Raw genomic sequence first — 19,331 nt, 5'->3', positions numbered from 1 at the left:
CAATGCGCCGAGCGAGGTTCGAACCCAGGACCTTCCGAAAGCGAATGTCATACCACGAGACCACATAGCCGTATTATAGTGGGTAGCGGTAAAGGTTAAAACTAATTATAAGCAAGAATATCTCAATGTCCTTTTTTTCAACAGCTTTCCTCACCACTGGAGGATTGTCATTGTAAAACTGATGTTTAACTAAAATTTCAGAGTGAAGAAAAGATATGACTTGATCCAGACAAAAAAAACTATATCCAGAGAAAACTATTATCATATTTTAATAGATGGATGAAATTGTCGTAGTAGTTGTAGAATGTGAGCACACAAAACAGCTCTATGTTGATTTAGGATGTCATAACCAGAGTCTGGGAACCTCAAAGCTCTAGGATGATTTTCAATATCTGGAATCAAAAACAATAAGAGGTGTCAAAGCATAGTTGGAAAATATAAATACAGTTCAACATTTAGTGATCTGTTAGAGGACAAATAAAATAACATACATAACAGTTGAAACCCTATGTAAAAGCTTAAGAAAATACAAAGAACTGTATCGATTCTCAATACTATTGAGTAATTTTTAAAGAGAGATAATTTATTTTTTTTAGGGGAGAGGGAAAGGATATTTCTTTGAGGCTTATAACTTTTTAAAGCCAGGTTAGAATAAGTGAAAAGGAAGCTGTTAGAAAAGACAAGATTATGATCAAGCTAACAAGCATCTGAGATAAAGCTAAGACAAATGGGACAAGTTTAAGAGATCAGAAGTAGATCCAAGAACAGCGCATCCTTGTAGTTAATCTGAAACAACTGACACTGCAAAAGAATCTCGCCCAAAAGGGATACCAATGTACAATCGAACCCTTCAACAAGTACTTAAAGGGATAGCAAGCATAATTGGTCCTCCTGAAACGGTTATGTCAAAATGGGTATAGTGTCAAATCTCATTATATTATAAAACCATGCTTTGGGCCTTGGTTAAATAGTATGACAAAATGTGATCGATCATCTCAAGTTGGTGTTAAGTCGTGTTGACCCAGATACTAAATATTGAATTTAAGGAATCGCCAATATTCAGATTTGTGTGGTTCTAGATTTTATATTCATTTTTCTCAGTCGGGTAAAGCAATCCAAGCAAAATGTCATTGTTTAGACTATATTATCAAACTATGATATCTGATCACCCCAACTTATTACCCAAGTGTAACGGTGAGTCACACATGATTTATTTTGAATTCAACACATATTCTGCTCACATATTCTGTCAACATTAAAATAGGGATAAGCAAGTTTGGTGGTATAGCAAGATTTCATTGCATCACCTTTAGATGGTCCTCTCTGATGATCAGATATCACTTGATCTGAATCGATTCCCAGTTTAGACAACACATCTTCATATAATGCCTCACTGACCAAATCATCTTTTCCTCCATACGCTACCAAACGAGGAACATTTGTCATTGCAGCAGTCAGGGCAAATCCATCAGCCTGAAGAAAAACAAGAAAAAATGGTATATCAAAAGGAAATAATCATTGAAGTACAATCTGGCAACAAGCCAAATGCAAGATACTTTCTGCCAGATCTAACAAGATACAGGGATGTAAATGCAAAGTTGAAAAAAATTCTGAAGGACTGCGAAATTAATTCCAAAAAAAAACAACAAAAAATCAGCATTAAGCGTCTTACCTGTCTTACAATTAATTATCTGTACAAAGCCTTTTGCTACAACTGGAATGTGGAATTTCTATATCAGATTGTCTCTTTAGTGACACAGTTGTGGATCTATCAATTTGTCTACATTCTTGGGCTGCTTGGTGTATTGTTATTGAATTTCCTTTTCTTTGAATTTTCCCCTTTTTTTCTTGGGATTTAAACTTTTCATTCTCATCCCAGCAGTTTGCATGTAGTAGCATAAAGAAGAATCTACTGGACTATAAACTGGATCATTTCTTTGAAAAAACTGAACTGAACTTTTATTAGCATTTAGTAATTTATATTTAATCTTGTGAATGGCTTCATAGGTACCTACATCTAGCCTATTGGTTGTGGGGGTTATAATATTGTTCATCACACTAAAAGATGATTCCACTCTTGGGCCAGTGAAAATGGAGAGACAGGCTTTAATGATTGGGCTTAAAATTTTGTAATGGGGGTTGGATATTGCACATGACCACCATTTATCGAACTTGTCTTCCTTAATTGATGAGGTAAATTTTTGATCTGAATGAAAGGTAGATGCAGCAGTAGAAAATTTATCTTTGTCTATTCCCTGTGTCAATGTTGGAAAGCAATCAAACAAATCTGGCAGTCCAGAGGAGGCTCTACTGTGACCACATAACTCGAGATCAAGAGTTGAAAGAAGAGAAAATATTTTATTAGCAAGTGGAAGCTTGTGTAGTGTATTGTAGATTGCTAATGATAATTTGTTAAGTAGAAAACGTCAACAATAGTCAGCCATTTTGGAATCGAAGTGATTCTTTTTATTCTTGAAATAACGTAATCGAATACTGCTATTTGGGTACTCAGGTATCCCACAATCTCCCCCTTAAAAAAAATTAGATGATTAAAAAAAAAAAATGAGTTATTATACTTTCGCTCGTTTTGGTTTACATAATGGTTCATTCATTCTTACATTTGTTTTATACAGCTTAAATGATTAATTAAGAGTTAATGAGAAAGAAAAAAAAAGAAAAATTATCTCATATATCAATGATGAGTAAGAAAAAGTGTTTCTTCTGTGTAGAACTAAACTAGTTGAAGTGGTCAACAGTTCATAATGATAAAAGAAAACACAGTAATGGACTCTAATAGTCTTAACTAGTGTCAACTTCATGCGGCTGTGTAGATGCAAAGTGTTTTTGTGTTTGTGGTCGTAACGTCACGAATATTTCTTCCAATATTATAGTCAAGCTTAAGGCTTATAAATGGCCATGCCTACAGTGTGAATTTGTTAGGTTTTCTCACGTTGCGACCACTTCTCGTAGTGTAAGGTGCACTTGTAGTGTTGTGATTGTTTTGAGATTGCGTTCTCTGTGACATGTTGTCAGAGAGAGTTAGAGAATTTGGGAATTCTCTATGTGGTGAGGGCGGGACCTCGACCTGTGACCGCGTAGAATTTGGATCTCGGTCATTCGCTGGGGTTGTTTGAACCATGGTTGGTATCTCTGTCGTTCTGAAGTTTGGGACGATGTCCAATAGTGGTGCTGGTGCTGGTTTGCTTGTGATTGCAGGGGTGTTTGTGTGAACAATTTGGTCGGAGTGTCGTCTCCATATGGCTCCGGGAGCTGTTTTGACTTCAAAGGTGCGTGTTCCCGTTTGGGCATGTATTACGTCGTGTTGCCATCGTTGGTGTCCGCGGTAGTCTCGGACCAGGACGTTGTCTCCGTTGTCGAAGTTCCTGGTGTTGGCAGAAGAGTGAGTACGAAGCTGACGGTCTTGACATGAAGATACTCTTGTATGAATGCTTGGTCGAATGATGTCTAGGTGAGTTCGCAGATGTCTGCCAAACATAAGTGATGCTGGGCTCTCGTTTGTTGTGGTGTGCGGTGCATTCCTATAAGCAAACAGGAATCTTGCCAGTTTTGTATGGATGGTACCCTTCTCAAACACACCACGACACCTTCAACGAAGGACTAGAGTCCTTCACAAACTATAAAGAAAGACTGGATGCGTTTTTTGTTGCAAACGACATTGCCGAACAGAAACAAACAGCAACTCTGCTATCATCCATCGGGGCTAAAACGTACAACACACTACGATGTTTGACGTCACCCGACCTTCCCTTTAGTAAAAGTTATGAAGAACTTTGCAAACTGCTGTCCAACCATTACTGCCCCCCTCCACTTGAGATAGTTGAAAGATTCAAGTTTCATAAACGCAGTCAAGCGATGGACGAATCGCTTCCGGATTTTTTAGCATCCATAAAACGGTTGGCTGAACACTGCAAATTCGGAGACAATTTAAAAATGTCTCTGCGTGACAGATTTGTTTGCAGAATACGCGATGAAACCATACAAAAGAGACTCTTGCAAGAGCCAAATCTCACTTTAGAATCTGCAACAGCTTTGGCACTTGCAATGGAAACTGCCCAGCGAGATGTAGCGGAAATCCACACAACAACATCCGGCAAATCAACAGCTGATCTCAACATTATAAAAACAAATCAGCCTTTACCTACTAACAGAAGACATAACTCACAAACATATCCACCATGCCAATCATGTGGGAAAAATAACCACAGGAGAGCCGACTGCTACCTCCGTGATGCAGTGTGTAAGTCATGCAACAAACAAGGACACATTCAGAGAGTGTGTCAGGCCAGGAAGGGCAGCCAACAACAGAGGAGAGGAGGAGACAGAACCTCACAATCCCGACAAGTTCACGAGCTAGATGAAGACAATGTTTCCGAAGATAATTTTACACTGGAAATGTTTCACATGGAAGGAAACACACCAAAAATAAAGGTAGACTTGCAAATCAATAATATTCCTACAAAAATGGAAGTTGACACAGGATCTGCTGTTTCAGTGATGACGAAGAGGGACTTCACAAAAACATTCAAAACCTTCCCAAATTTGGAAAAGACAGCTGTTCGTCTGAAAACATACACAGGTGAAACCATTATTCCACTGGGAAAAATTTCAGTTCATGTAGAACTCAACAATCAGAAGAAAATACTTCCACTCCTTATACTTGACAAAGGCAGCAATCCTATTTTGGGAAGAAACTGGTTGGCCGCTATAAAACTGAACTGGCAGAGCATACATCAGATGACGACACCTAAAGATAGATTCAATACAGAAAAATTGAAAGCTCAGTTTCAAGATATATTTTCAGATGGAATTGGAAAAATAAAAGGAATAGAGGCAACACTTCATCTAAAAGAGGGAGCCGTTCCCAAATTCCACAAAGCCAGACCAGTGCCGTACGCCTTAAAACAAAAAGTTGAGAAAGAACTAGACAACTTAGAAGAACAAGGGATAATCACAAAAATTGCAACCTCGGATTGGGCCACACCCATCGTACCCGTATTGAAAAGCAATGGAACAGTGAGAATATGTGGTGACTTCAAGGTAACAGTCAACCCAGCACTTAACACAGAGCAATACACAATGCCAAAAATGGAAGACATGTTAGCTACTTTGGAACAAGGTCAAACATTCTCTAAAATTGATCTGAGACAAGCTCCCTTTAGACAGTGCGTCACAAAAAGTAACAACAATCAACACGTCAAAAGGACTGTATTCCTTCAACCGTTTAGCGTTTGGTATTTCTTCGTCACCAGCAATTTGGCAAAAGACAATAGACACAATCCTCCAGGGAACACCCGGAGTTCAATGCAACCAAGATGACATGATAGTCACAGGGAAAACAAACGATGAACACTGGCAAAATCTGCTACTAGTCCTAGCTAGACTTCAAGAGTATGAACTGAAGGTCAATCTTGAAAAATGCCAATTCTTCCAAGACGAAGTTATCTTTTGCGGTGTCAAAATAACCAAAAATGGCTTGCACAAAACCGAAAACAAGGTCAAGGCCATCATCGACGCACCACAGCCAACAAACAAAACACAACTCAGATCATTCCTCGGGCTTGTAAATTATTACCACAAGTGGCTGGAAAATGTAGCTCAAATTGCGAAGCCACTGTACAATCTTCTACAGGATAACACAAAATTTGAATGGTCAACTGAAGCTGATCACGCTTTCATTCAAATAAAAACAATGATCGCTTCGGACAAAGTCCTCATGCGCTACGACCCCGATCGACCATTGCGACTCGCCTGTGACGCTTCACCATACGGCATCGGCTGCGTTCTCTCGCACATCACACCAGAAGGCGACGAAAGACCTATTGCATACGCCTCAAGAACCCTCAATAAGGCAGAACAGAATTACTCCCAACTAGACAGAGAAGCCCTAGCTATCACATGGGGTGTTAAAAAGTTCTTCAATTATGTATGTGGCAGGCACTTTACACTAATCACTGACCATCAGCCACTCAAATACATCTTCTCGCCCACAAAACCAGTCCCTGCAATGTCTGCAGCCAGACAACAGAGATATGCAATTTTCCTTTCAGCCTTCGACTACTCAATCGAATACAGGAACTCCAAGTCAAACGCTAATGCAGACGGATTTTCACGATTGCCTTTACCCACCACAAACTCAAGTCAAGAGGCCGATTCAGCAGATGAACTATTCTATACAGAAGTAATAGAGTCCTTACCAGTCAACGCAGCAAACGTTGCCAAAGAATCACGCCACGACAAAACACTGTCACAAGTCATACATTACGTCCAAACTGACAGATGGCCAAACACAGTCAACGAAGAACTGAAACCTTACTTCAACAAACAAAACGAACTGTCAGTGCAACAAAACTGTCTCTTTTGGGGATACAGACTCATCCCTCCACAAAAACTGCATGCAAAAATCTTAAGTGTTCTTCATGAAGGACACATTGGTATAGTCAAAATGAAAAACTTGGCTAGGGGATACTTCTGGTGGCCTGCTATTGACAAACAAATCGAGGCAACTACAAAAGGGTGCCCTGGTTGTGCTTCAGTTCAACCTGATCCACCGAAAGCTCCTCTTCACCCATGGCACTGGCCTGACAAGCCATGGCAAAGAATTCAAATAGACTTCGCGGGACCATTCATGGGATTAATGTTTCTAGTGGTCGTCGACGCCCATTCCAAATGGGCCGAAATAATACCGACATCCAATGCCACATCCATTTCAACAATCAATATATTGAGCAATCTTTTTGCAAGATTTGGTTTACCTGAACAGCTCGTATCTGACAACGGTGTGCAGTTCACATCCCATCCTCGTCGCCATTTGTAGTGTATTGTAGATTGCTAATGATAATTTGTTAAGTAGAAAACGTCAACAATAGTCAGCCATTTTGGAATCGAAGTGATTCTTTTTATTCTTGAAATAACGTAATCGAATACTGCTATTTGGGTACTCAGGTATCCCACAGCTTGTGTTTCAGGTATTCTCCAGTTTCAACAAATGCAGTAAGGACAGTTGTTCTGAACATCTTATCTTGCTCATGACTTAAATTTTTCAGGATCTCTTGAGCAGCATTTCCAATAAAGATATTTTTAAGTGGATGGGTATGTTCACTCCTCACATTAACTTTAGTAACTTTCTGGAAACTATTGACATACTCATGAGTCAAAAAGCATGTCAAAAAAGTTGTATATACAAGTTCCATTTCGTCATACAGTCTATGGATCATGGGCTCCTGTTCAAAAGTCAATATAAAGCTTTTAAAGATGGGAAGTATGCTGCAAATAACATTAGACAGTAAAAGTGTATAATCCTTCTTAACATAAAGCTTGACTGCTATCCTCCTTTTTCTTTCTTTTCCTGGTCTGGTCAGCTTCTTTCTTCTCAATCTTTGTAAAATAAAAACAATATTTAATCTTGCATCTTTCTTAACATGCTTAAGTAGAGTAATCAATTCTGTTTGATGATCCTTTTTTTCTTCCACTATCAGCCAAGATGAGTAAAAAACAGTTAAGACATTTTTTAATTCCAGGAAGCGAGATGAGGCATCATATATTGACATCCACCTATGGCCTGCTCTTTTGACTGGAATAAGTTCTGACACTCCCATCAGCTGACAAATCTGTTTCAGATCTTCCCTCAAATCAGCACTATAATCAAAATCATTATATAAATCATCAAGTAGTCTTACAATAAAATTATTCTCATATAGCAATGAAGTAAACTTGCCAATAGCATTGTGGATATGATGACATACATCTCCATCTATGTCTAGAATATGAGGTGCTACTTCTTTCAGTTTCTTGTGGAAGCCATTCACTGACCCTCTCATGTAAGCAGCTGAGTCTGACAATACTGTTATCAAATTTGTAGGAGGCACATCATCCTTGGCAAACTTGTCTCTGACCGCTTGGAAAACTGTATTTGCATTCACAGTTATCATTTCTATGCTGGCATATAAGTGACATTCACTTCTCTGAATTTTCAGAGTGTAAATTAACTAAAATATTCAATATTCTTTTCTTTGATCCTTTTGAAGTTGACAAAAACTCGTCTATATTTATGGAGAAAGGAGTTTTCTTTATTTCATTTACTAGACGAATATGTTCAAGATGAGACAATCCATATCTTAACTTATATGTTGCAGTCTGTCTTTCCATGTGTAAGTGACCAAGTACTTTCATGTCCTTAGCAAGTTCATAAGCGAAGGATATCAAGTGAGGAGACACAGATAAAGGTAATGAGTGCTCAGCAATAAATGGGCATGGAAAAGCTTCCTGGTGAGATAATCTATCTTGAAATGAAACAGGCTTTGGATCACTAGGCACAGAGGATTCTTCTCTAGGTAAACCTAAGTCATTGAGGTTGGAGGGTGCACCGCACGGCAAAGATTTTGTGGTCACTGGAGCACTTGAAATTCCATCAATTTTATTTTTCACAGCTTGCATAGCAGCAGGCAAACACTGATTTGTTTTTAATAAACTTCTATTTCGAAGATGAACTTTGGTTTTAGCGTGAGATTTTAAACATCCAACCCCACCCATGGCATATTTAACTTCAGTTCTACAATAACATCACCAAGCAAGCCCATCCTTATCAAGTTTGCAAAAATACGTTGAGAAAAAGTCATCATTTTGATCTTTCATTGAGAGCCATTCCCATCTAAATTTATTTTTAGACACTATGTCAATGGTGTCAATAGGCTGTGAAATGTCAACAAACTGTTTTTTTTGTCTCTCGCCCATTTCGGCTTCGGGTTGAGAATGCGAGTTGAGCAGGTGGTCAACTTGAATCCAGTTCAGCGATCACATTGATTAACAAATTAAGTTTTAAAAACACAAGAATCACTGGTAAAAAATAATATTCAAGGCAGATAGATGATAGAACTTTAGTTAAATAACTTAAACACAGCAGTTGATGATGATGAGATATTATGGTGATTGATCCGTATGAAAAGCCAAAACGAAAATCTACGGAAAGAACGTGATTGAGGATGAATCCTTCACTCAAGTTATCACTAAGAACAAAGATGATATCGACATCCACTTACCTCTCTAAATTAGGAATTAAAATCATGTTGTATTGATAGTTAATTGCAATAGTAATCCGATTCAAGCCTTGACTCAAGGCACTCGTAACCCAGTGCCAGTGGACAGTCATTGATAATCGCATGTGGATTTTTTAGATTTTCTACTTTCGATTCTAGTTAAAATACTGCTTCCGGTAAACAAGCTGAATTCACACAACAAACGTGAAGTTAGCTTCCGAATAAAAATTAGGAAAATTAGGAAATTCAAATGCTATGAAATCACTACTACTTCTGAATTAAAATTCAGAAGCGGTCGTGGGAATAATAAAAATGTGTGAATAGGCCAAAATAATGCTATCGGCACAAAATATGTGCTTCAGTTGTGTATCAGTATATTAAATTTGGGCACAAAACTGTACTTAATTATGTGCACGCTTACGATCGTTAAATAAAAATTTAGAAGTGAAGAAATTTATGCAATATTCTATTGAAAAGTAGACTACCAGAAAATTCGGAAATCCTAATAATTCGGAAAGATTTACATCCCTGAAGATACCCAATCTTTGTTGGGTGGACAGAGAGAAAATCTCAACTGTAGTGAAGATCGATATTTGTCCATTTGCTTGTGAGGCAACTTTTGCCATTGAACCAGTAGGATTTTGTGTTTGTTTTTATTTCTTTTTCCCCATAATTGTAACGAGCTCCTAGATTCGAATTCTGATCTGAGCGGCACATAGTTGATTCCTTGGAAAAGGCTCTTTACTCACATTCTCTCACCATATTCAGGTGTAAAATGAGTACCTGGCTGTTAAAGCATTGTCTCATGTCATGTCTCTTCCTACATGTTAACAGATACTGTTGGCTAGGAACCCCTTATAAAGCACTTTAAATGCTTTTTTCAAATCAAAAAAAAAAACAAAAAATAGCATAACAAAGTTAATAAAAATATTGCAAAATTTTTGTTGGAAATTGGACTGAAAAATGAATCCAAGGGTTCTGTTTTCGGGGGGTGGGGTTAGGTTTTTTTTGGTCTGATTCTTTTGCTAGTCAAGAGAACGAATGTACTTTTCTTTCAGCACTACATAGTTTTGCAGTTGATCCACAATTGGAGTAATCAAATCAAACTAAAATGAGTGAATTGTATAAAGTTTGTCCAGTGTAAAGTAGTTGTGATGATGCAATTTAAAAAATATTTTTTTTCAATCCAGGTTGTTCTCAGACTGAATCTTTCTGCCATAGTGGTTTCATTACATTACACTCCAGCACGGTTTCCTCAAACTCATTCAACTGTCCCAATTTTTTTTCCTTTTTATGCTTTGTTATCATTCCATTCCTTCCTCGAATTAATTTTGCCTCGAACACAATTTCCTGGAACCAATTTCACCCAGCCAACTTTTTAAATATTAAATATATTAAAGGGTTTTTGAATGTGACCCATGACATATACAGTTATGTGTATGCGCACCTTTCTACACTGCAGATGTTTGTATAGTCTGATACACATGCAGCTCTATTGCCATTTCACATAACTGACACCTCTGTATGTTTATTCTTATCAGTTAGCCATTCATTCCAATTTTAATGCCAGGCACCATGATTTGCTAATGGTTGGCTACTGTGATAAATGAATCGTGATACAGTGCACCCCCCCCCCCCTCCCAACACACACACCAACCCTTGTAACATGTCATGTATTAAGTAATCTCCCTCATCATATCAATAAAATAAATAATAAAGTTCCTTTTATTCATCCTCGAGCCAACATTTGTCTTAGGGTCTATCCCAAAGAAAACTGGAATAACCCAGGTGTCAGTCGCAAATCAGCACCACAAACTGAGCTAGGGAGAGGTGGCTTGCTTAGGGCCACATAATGCAGTGAATATTCAAACTAGGTATCTTTTGGGTACGAATCAAAGACCATACCACTGAGCCACACAACCCCCTCTCCATTAACTCGTTAAGGCAATGTATGTTTTCCTCGACCTTCTTTGCATGTCCCGAGGAGTTCGAGGAAACTGTGTTGGAGTTTATATGAGCCTGCTCATCTTAGATACAGGGTACAATATATATATATACCCAAACAAACCTCTCCAAAATCAAGGTTCTTTATCAAATAACAGGCTGTAATCTTTTCATCTGAGGTGACAGCATTGCCAACTTTCAAAGCAGGAAGGAAAAGCCGGGCTAATGGCCGAAAGTATACCATCTCCCACAGTTCATGGATGCGTTCCATCATCTTGCTGTTGACTTCAAACCTGGAACAATTTTCAATATTAAAAGGTTGTTTGTAGTTTGTTTTCTGGTTTTGTTTATATGAGATAATGGGGAGGAAACTTGTTGGAAGCAAAAATAAATGAGATATGTGCAGTATACTGTCATTGGTGACCCACTGTCTCAAAAGGTTTTATGTCGGGGTGAAGTAAGAGCAGACAATTTAATCTATGGCCAAAATATGGAAAATAAAAGTTGTCCTTCAGAGCCATTGGGCCCATTGAGTTGCTTGCTAACCTTTGAATAGGATGCTAGTCTATTGCAAAGTACTTTCTGCCAAATCTAAACAGACTCAGCTACCCATTTACTGCTAGGTGGACAGGTGGGGTCAGAAAAAATCTCGACAGCAACCAGGATCGTCTTGGTCCTTTTGTGTGTGAAGCGAGTGCTCTACCAACTGAGCTATCGGAACCCTCTAAAATATGAAATTTGGGTTTAATTTCTATTTGTTATGGTGAGGAATAAATACAATTTCTTACATTGCAAAAACCTCAAAGTTTGTATATCTTATCATTTATATTCGTAATTCATTCTTAAGGATCAGGGTCATCCCAACATAATACCATTTGAAGATGGTGGGTCACATTATATTATTATTATTATAAATAGTAGTAGTAGTATTAGTATCAGGAGTAGTAGTAGCTGTAGCAGTAGTAGTACTAGTAGCAGCAGTGTAGTAGTAGGAGTAGTAGTTATAGTATAAGTATAGCGGTGACCATCTTAATGCCAACTGCTTTAAGGTCCGTTTCACTTAAACTTAATGGCCCACAGTTTTGGTAAAATAGAATTCTTTCTCTTTAAATCATATCACAAATTGCCTTCTTTTCAAAGCTCACTGGCCTGAGGACAATTTTAGCGATTCAAAAATGATAAAAGAATAGAAAAGATTAAAATTAAAATTTGCAGCACACACCCAAAGTAAATGAACCAATTAATATGATGCGTGACCTTGTGTACATCTAAAAATACCACCCCACAAATTATCAACTGATGCATGACAATTTACATAAATTTATCTGGCTGGTCGCTTTTTTCTAAGCCACCAGCTATCTTCTCTCCAGCAGCAGCAGAGGAAGAAGAAGGAGAAAAAGACGGAATAGAAGAAGAAGAAGAAGAAGAAGAAGAAGAAGAAGAAGAAGAAGAAGAAGAAGAAGAAGAAGAAGAAGAAGAAGAAGAAGAAGAAGAAGAAGACGAAGAAGAAGGAGGAGAAAAAGAAGAACTGACCAAAGATATTGCCCTAATAACAAGGCAATATCAATCATTTGTTGGGACATGGATTCCACCAACTTTGTGAAGATGCCTTTGTTAGTGTTTCCTGATATATGTGGTGCTAAGACAAAGATGCACCCCAGACTATCAGGAAGATAAATTCATTTTTCTTTTTTTTTTTATATGCAACAATAATGGTCAGTTTGACTGGGTCAGTCTGTTTATATGAAGAAAAGACAGAGGAAGAAATCAGAGACATAGTTTCAAATGATAAATTAAGATTACTTAGCGCCTCATTTATTGAAGAAATGATGAAGTTTTAATTTGAATTATAAAAAAAAAATTTTAAACATCTGAGACTACTTCATAAAGAATATAACAAGTGTTATTGTTGTTTTTGATGATGATGATGACGACGACGACGATGAAGATGATGATGATGATGATGAGCACCTTGGCTGTGTATGGGGCCAGGGAGAGATGAGGGCCATGGACTTGTATACATCCGTTTTTTGTAAGCATAAAGCCATTGCTGTGTATGACGATGCTCCTACTCCAATCACCACATCCACTCTGGTTTAAAATGAAGACAGAAATTTACTTATACACTGATTTAATATACAGAAATCACTAGCCAAAGTATTTTAAAAGGAAATGCGACTGTTGTGTTTGGGAAGTGAATAGGAGCAGTGACTGTTTCAAGTCAAGGCTAGTGGGATTGCCAAGTTTTTTTTAAATGTTATAGGGGGGGGGGGGTGTAGGTAGGTGGTCTTTAATGATAACCACGATACCACCACCAGCTGATCCATAACATGGGCAAGTCTTGCAGGTGTAACCAGGCGGCACCATGATGTCTGCAATTGTGAATTCATCACCAATCACTCGTAGCCATGTTTCAACCAAAAACAACAGGTAGGTCACAGTCAAGTTTGATGATTTCAAAGTAAAAACAAAAATGTATACATGGATTCATTTTGTGGATTGGAATGGTGTATCTCCTGATGTGGTAATTTCTTATATATGTGCCACGACTTTCAGAAAATATTAGGTTATCAAAATTGCTTTTTAACTGGAATCGATGACCTTGTAAAAAATCTAACTGAAGACCATTTCCACATGTTCTCTTGTGGTTTCTACTAGAGTAAATCAAGGGTTGTGGTGATGGATCCTGGTTTGTATAAGCAAAAGTTGACAAAACTCAAGACTCTCTTCTGGTCTTTTTTATCCTTCTTATCCATGTGGGCTTGTATGTCCCAATAAGTGCACAGATATTTCAAAGTACCCCTACCCCATAACAATGTATGTTTGGTGATACTGATCCTTAAATATGGTAGTGTTAAAAAATGATTCTCATCCCATTTAACAAATTGATGAAATCAAACAAGAGAGGAAAGCTTCTAAGATTTTGAAAATAGGGTCAACTCAGAAAAAATGACTATGCTGATCAATGATAAGGAAAATGAAAGACAAAGAAAAAAATATATGTCTCAATATGCGATCTGCTGAAGCCTCCAGAAGTGGACTTCATGTTACGAAGAATTTTTCAATAAATTAAAAATATTCTGTAAAATAATCAATTGCATTTGTTGAACTATCACAAGACAAGATATGAAGTGAGTAGAAAAGTGCCAGAAGACAATAGAGAATAAAAAATTTTTTTCCACGGCGGTGGTGGGGTTTGAACCTGCGACCTTATTGGTACGACAACTCCGCCTGGCAGGTGAGAGCGTGGCTCTACCGTGTGAGCTATCCACGAACACAAAAATATTCGTTTCAAACCCAAAGTCATTTCTAGATCCCTCTCTCACCCTCTATCACAAGACAGTGCTCAGAGTGCTTTACAAAATGTAAAATTATCGAATGGAAAAAATTATCAATAAAATAATCATAAACCCGTGTACGGTTTCTTTCAACGAAAAAGTGACTCAGTGCAATCATTGGCATAAAACTATTTTTAATTTTATGGTTTGCAATCATCTATGTTTTCATTGGTATATTGAAATTTGTGGGAATAGACCAAATTTTTTAAAAGTAAATTAAAGTCTCAGATTCGTCTTCATTCAGCAAATGATTATTACACATTCGCATCAGCTCCTTAAAGGGATTTAATGGTCCAAAAAGACCACTGTTTTATAAATAAACTTAATTACTTTGATAATCCTCAAGTCCAATAATAATTGTGACACACCATCTCATTCAGTAAATGCCAACATACGTTTGTTGCTGATTAAATATAATAAATCCTACATTATGTAACATGAACGGAATTGAATGTTTTCATAGAGAAAAATAAATGCAGCTTCCTAAACTGCAAAAACGACTTACTTATAATCATCCCATAATATCTATTCTTTAGGTTGATAATTTATATAACAAATGACGAAAAACTGACTATCACAAAGTTTTAGAAGGGTATATAGTCACCCATCAATAATTATTTTCCCACAAACGGATGTCGATGGATTTTTCGTATGATAATCAGCATAAAAAATGCAAACAAATATGTCAAATTTAGCTTGGTATCAATTTGTCTTGTCTTGTCATTAAGTCACTACCCTGTGCTTAAAAAATAATTGTGACTGTGAGTATGGTGAGAACAAATGGACATGCTTAGGTTTTTATTTTTATTTTATCAATTTCTCTGTCAAATTCAATTTGGTCATTTATTTTTTTTAATATTTTCGTGCAGAGAATTCCATATTCGGATAGTGCTTGGAAAAAAACGAGTTGAGATGAGAATTAACTCGCGACTGCGGGACCTGGTATGAGTGCTGTTTTCTTTCGTTTTGAATAAGGCTATCAATTGGGATTGTTGTCAGTCCATGACGGGCCTTAAAGAGGACTTTGGCTTTGTGTATAGTGCATCTCTCATGTAATAGTGACCGTTTTAGGCTCTTGTGCATAACGCTTTCAGTCCTCTTGTAATAATTACAAACAAACCTATTAGCACAATTGGAATACGGAGCAGTTGCCTGGGACCCCTACCTGAAAGAGGATATTCAAAAACTTGAGAGAGTCCAGAGACAAGGCACCCGGTTCATAACTGGGAACTATAAGAGCAGAACCCCAGGATGCATGACAAAAATGTTAGAAGAAAGAAACCTCATCAGCCTCCAACAAAGAAGAAAAGAAACCCATCTGTCATTCATGTTCAAGATAATAACAGATCAAATACCATCAATAAAGGCAGACTCCTTTTTTACGCCACGACCAAACAAAAGAAAAATCCGAGCACTCACTTTCGCCAACCACATAACCGAAAACCCCATTGACAGATACGCCACAAACAATTCGAACTGCTTCAAAATCCCACAGACAAGAACACAAAACTACAGAAATTCTTTCTTCATTAGAACTATCTCGGAGTGGAATAGGCTGGATGAACTGGTCATCATGGCACCACACCTAAACGATTTCAAGGCCCGACTGACATGGGCCCGCGCCCAATGAGGACGCTGCTGAAATACAACCAGACCATTGGTTTCTTCAGCGCCAACCATACAGATACAGATACAGCTCTATTTTGAACTTTTTCAAGCGGCTCTATCTGCTTTTTATTCTTAGGGTCCCAAATGTATGCACTATAATCTAAAATTGGCCATACAAAGACTTTAAAGCAGCTTTCTCTGATGTTCCTTGGACAACTTGGTACATTTGTTTACAAACTTTATCAATGTGGTGCTGCCAAGACATTTTGCTGTCAAGAGTTAATCCAAGATATTCTGCTTTTTGTGTTGTCTCCAATTTTTCTTCATGTATATAATAATCTGAACTTATTATTTTCTTTTTGGTTGTTATACGAATTAGCTGGCATTTCTTCGGGTGAAAGTCCATTTTCCATTCTTTCTCCCATGATTGTACTCTGTCCAGGTCTTCTTGAAGTTTATTGCAATCTTTTGATGTTTGAATACCCCTATAAAGAAGGCTATCATCCGCAAAAAGTCGAATTTTTTTATCCTTTTGATACTTTACTCGCCATATCATTGATGTAAATCAAAAGAAGAAGGCCTACAACTTCTCCTGAGGTATACCTGACAGGACTGGAAGTGATGATGAGACATTTTGTTCTCTATATATATCATGACTCTTTGGGATTGCACCGAAAGAAATGATTTAATCCATGCATGTGTGGTTTTTGAGATCCCATTGTGATCAAGCTTGTTCAAGAGTCTTTGGTGGTGTACTTTATGGTGTACTGCTGAAATCCAGTAGAATGGGATCTGTCTGGCCTCCTTTATTAATCATATTAGCAAAATCATCACAAGTCGTGATCAGTTGTGACTCGTACGATCGATGTTTGCGAAAGCCATGTTAGAAATCAGTCAGCACATTGCGGTAATCAAGGTGTTTCATGATATTACTGCATATTACGAGTTCCAACAGTTTACATGATATTGATGTGAGAGATACTGGTCTATAGTTTTCAGCACTGTGTTTGTCACCCTTTTTGAATATCAGTGTAATGTGGGCATCTTGACCTCGGTCCAAACAGACTTGGTAGAGGAACTTATAGATGGGTGCCAGCTCATTATAGAACGTTTTTAAGAATTTAGCTGATATGCCATCTGGTCCAGTGACCTTATTTTCATTGAAGTTTCTCATAAAAAGACATGAGAACACTTTTCTTAGATATACAGTGATTTGCTCCATTGGGTCTACTTTATTTCCAATGAGTTTCCCCTCGACTTTGCTAGATAGTTCGAAGAATACTAATGAAAATTGTTCATTCAGGATATTTGCCTTTCTTACTGGCTCTTGTGTCAGCTTTTGAATTTTGTCTTTCAGCGGGGGTATTCCAATGTTTTCTTTGTTTTTACCTTTAATGTATGACCAGAGTTGTTTACTTCTTCCTGAGACTTCGTCATTAATTTTGTTGATGTACTCTGTATAAGCTGTTCGACACTGGTTTCTCGAAGATCGGTTAATATCTCGATATTTCTTACCAGGAACCTTATTTTTTAGCTTAAATTACTGGACTATATGATTTTGGCTTGAAAATGAATTCTTTGCACTTTGTTCATCTCCAAAAATACCAGATCAATGCCTTGGGTCACTATTTATCTCTTGAAACTTCATTAGAGGCTATAGCTACAGCAGGCCTGGATGTCTGCTGTACCTAATTCAGGATACATCTTTATATCAACTTTTATTTCCAAATATATTCTTTGTTTGCTTGTTTCTGTTTCACCTTTTATTTTTAATCAATTAATCCTATTTGGGGGGGGGGGGAGGGGGGGGGGGAGTTGATTTTCTTCTTAAAATTTTGTTCCACTGTTATTTTGTTGTTATGATATTGGGTAGGTATTTTCGTAACTTTTACCTTTTTCCAATATCATCCAAGTTAGTCATGGAACTGACTAAGAAGATGAGGATTAAGTGTGAGGGAAAGAATAAACTATAAAAAGATAAAATAATAAAACCTTTTTAAAGATGTATAACAGCATTGTGAAATGATTCAAATGTATAAATTTTAGATATGCCTGAACAAAAACTTGAATATTACCTTTCAATACCAAGATCACCAAGAAAATCATGAACAAATGTTGCTCTCTCCATAGTGGCTTGTGAAAAAATGTCATCGAAATTTCTCATGATGCCTCTTGTCTCTCCGTGGCCTGAAAATTGCACAATTTTAAGATTCTAGACATTACGTTGTGTTCATCACATTTCAAAGTAAAGAAATCTGCCTCAAAGTAATTTTTCTATAAGGAAATGTATAAATGCTCATGAGCTTAAATGCATTGCATCGACCATCAATAACACCAGAGGCTCTCAGCTAAAAAAAATGAATTGTATTACCCCCCTCCAACTCTCGACAATACTCAAAGCACAAAATTCATCCTTGCCTTTATTTCTACATATATGGAACAGTCTGCTACAGGAAACTATTGACGCCAAAACTCTTTTCGAATTTCTGAAATATTTATCTTGAATGAAATGATTTTGGACTACTATTCCCTTTTAAACATTTCATCCCAGTTATATAATAGAATTTTAAATGAAAATTTTAGTGGCTATTGTGAAAATAAAAGTATTTTTGTTTTATCTATTTCTTTACTTCAGTTGAGGCAAATGTTGGTTGAAACAAAGAGGCTAAAAATAAATAAGAAAGAATCAAAGTTGGTTGTTGAAAAGTATATTTGCACAACACTATTAACCCAATTTTTACCTTTAAGTACTATTCTACTATCTATAGTCTTTCTCCAACATCTAAGGCTGTAAATGTTTTGTTTATTTTAAAGGTTTTATGGCGCATGCAACACATCAAGGTCATATCAGCGACAGTAAAAAGAAAGAAAATGGGATAGTAAAAAGTTCCAGAATTACAATTAAAGCACCCAAGAAAAAGTGAAACAAAGGGAAATTGGTTCAAATAGAAAACATGCAGATTCCAAGAGCACGCTATCATTGTACTTAGTTTGAGATCACTAAATGTCTCATCCTGACACAAGTACAGGTCCTCACTAAGAGGAATACACTCAAATGTTTACAAATCATATATATTTAGAACTTTAAAAATCAGTGCATAAAAGAGAGATTATTTATAAGACAAAAAATATCATCTCCCAAAACTATACATTTGACTATTTCCCTCCCAGCTAGGGTATCCGGCCAAGGCCAGAACAAAACCAAGCAACCTCAATCCAAGACAAAGACAGAAAGCATGTTGGAAAACAGATATAGGGGGATAGAAGGCACACTAAGTGCCTCCCTGCCCACTATGGGAGGTCAGGAACCCCACCTAGGAGGCTGTAAATAATCCCAATTTACTGTGGTTATTGAATCATATAACAAATAAAATATAACATGGTACGT

General features: G+C 37.1%; 1 protein-coding gene across 2 annotated transcripts in view; it reads right to left on the bottom strand.

The window, feature by feature from the left end:
* Positions 1 to 244: 244 nt before the first annotated feature.
* The window catches only part of LOC144978335 (uncharacterized), a 24,799-nt gene continuing 5,712 nt past the window's right edge, over positions 245 to 19,331 (bottom strand). For both annotated transcript variants that reach the window (XM_078924228.1, XM_078924229.1), the window contains exons 3-7: positions 18,019 to 18,130; positions 12,969 to 13,088; positions 11,122 to 11,290; positions 1,308 to 1,473; positions 245 to 392 (exon numbers count right to left, since the gene is read on the bottom strand). In XM_078924228.1, coding sequence (XP_078780354.1) covers positions 262 to 392; positions 1,308 to 1,473; positions 11,122 to 11,290; positions 12,969 to 13,088; positions 18,019 to 18,130 — 698 coding nt within the window. In that variant the 3' untranslated portion in view covers positions 245 to 261. The remainder of the gene's footprint in view (positions 393 to 1,307; positions 1,474 to 11,121; positions 11,291 to 12,968; positions 13,089 to 18,018; positions 18,131 to 19,331) is intronic.

This window comes from Berghia stephanieae, chromosome 8 (assembly GCF_034508935.2).
Source record: "Berghia stephanieae isolate SIO BIC M18660-M18661 chromosome 8, UCSD_Bste_1.3, whole genome shotgun sequence".
Lineage (NCBI taxonomy): Eukaryota > Metazoa > Mollusca > Gastropoda > Nudibranchia > Aeolidiidae > Berghia > Berghia stephanieae.
The sequence above is the reverse complement of the archived record's forward strand: the minus strand, read 5'-3'. Positions and strand labels throughout refer to the sequence as shown.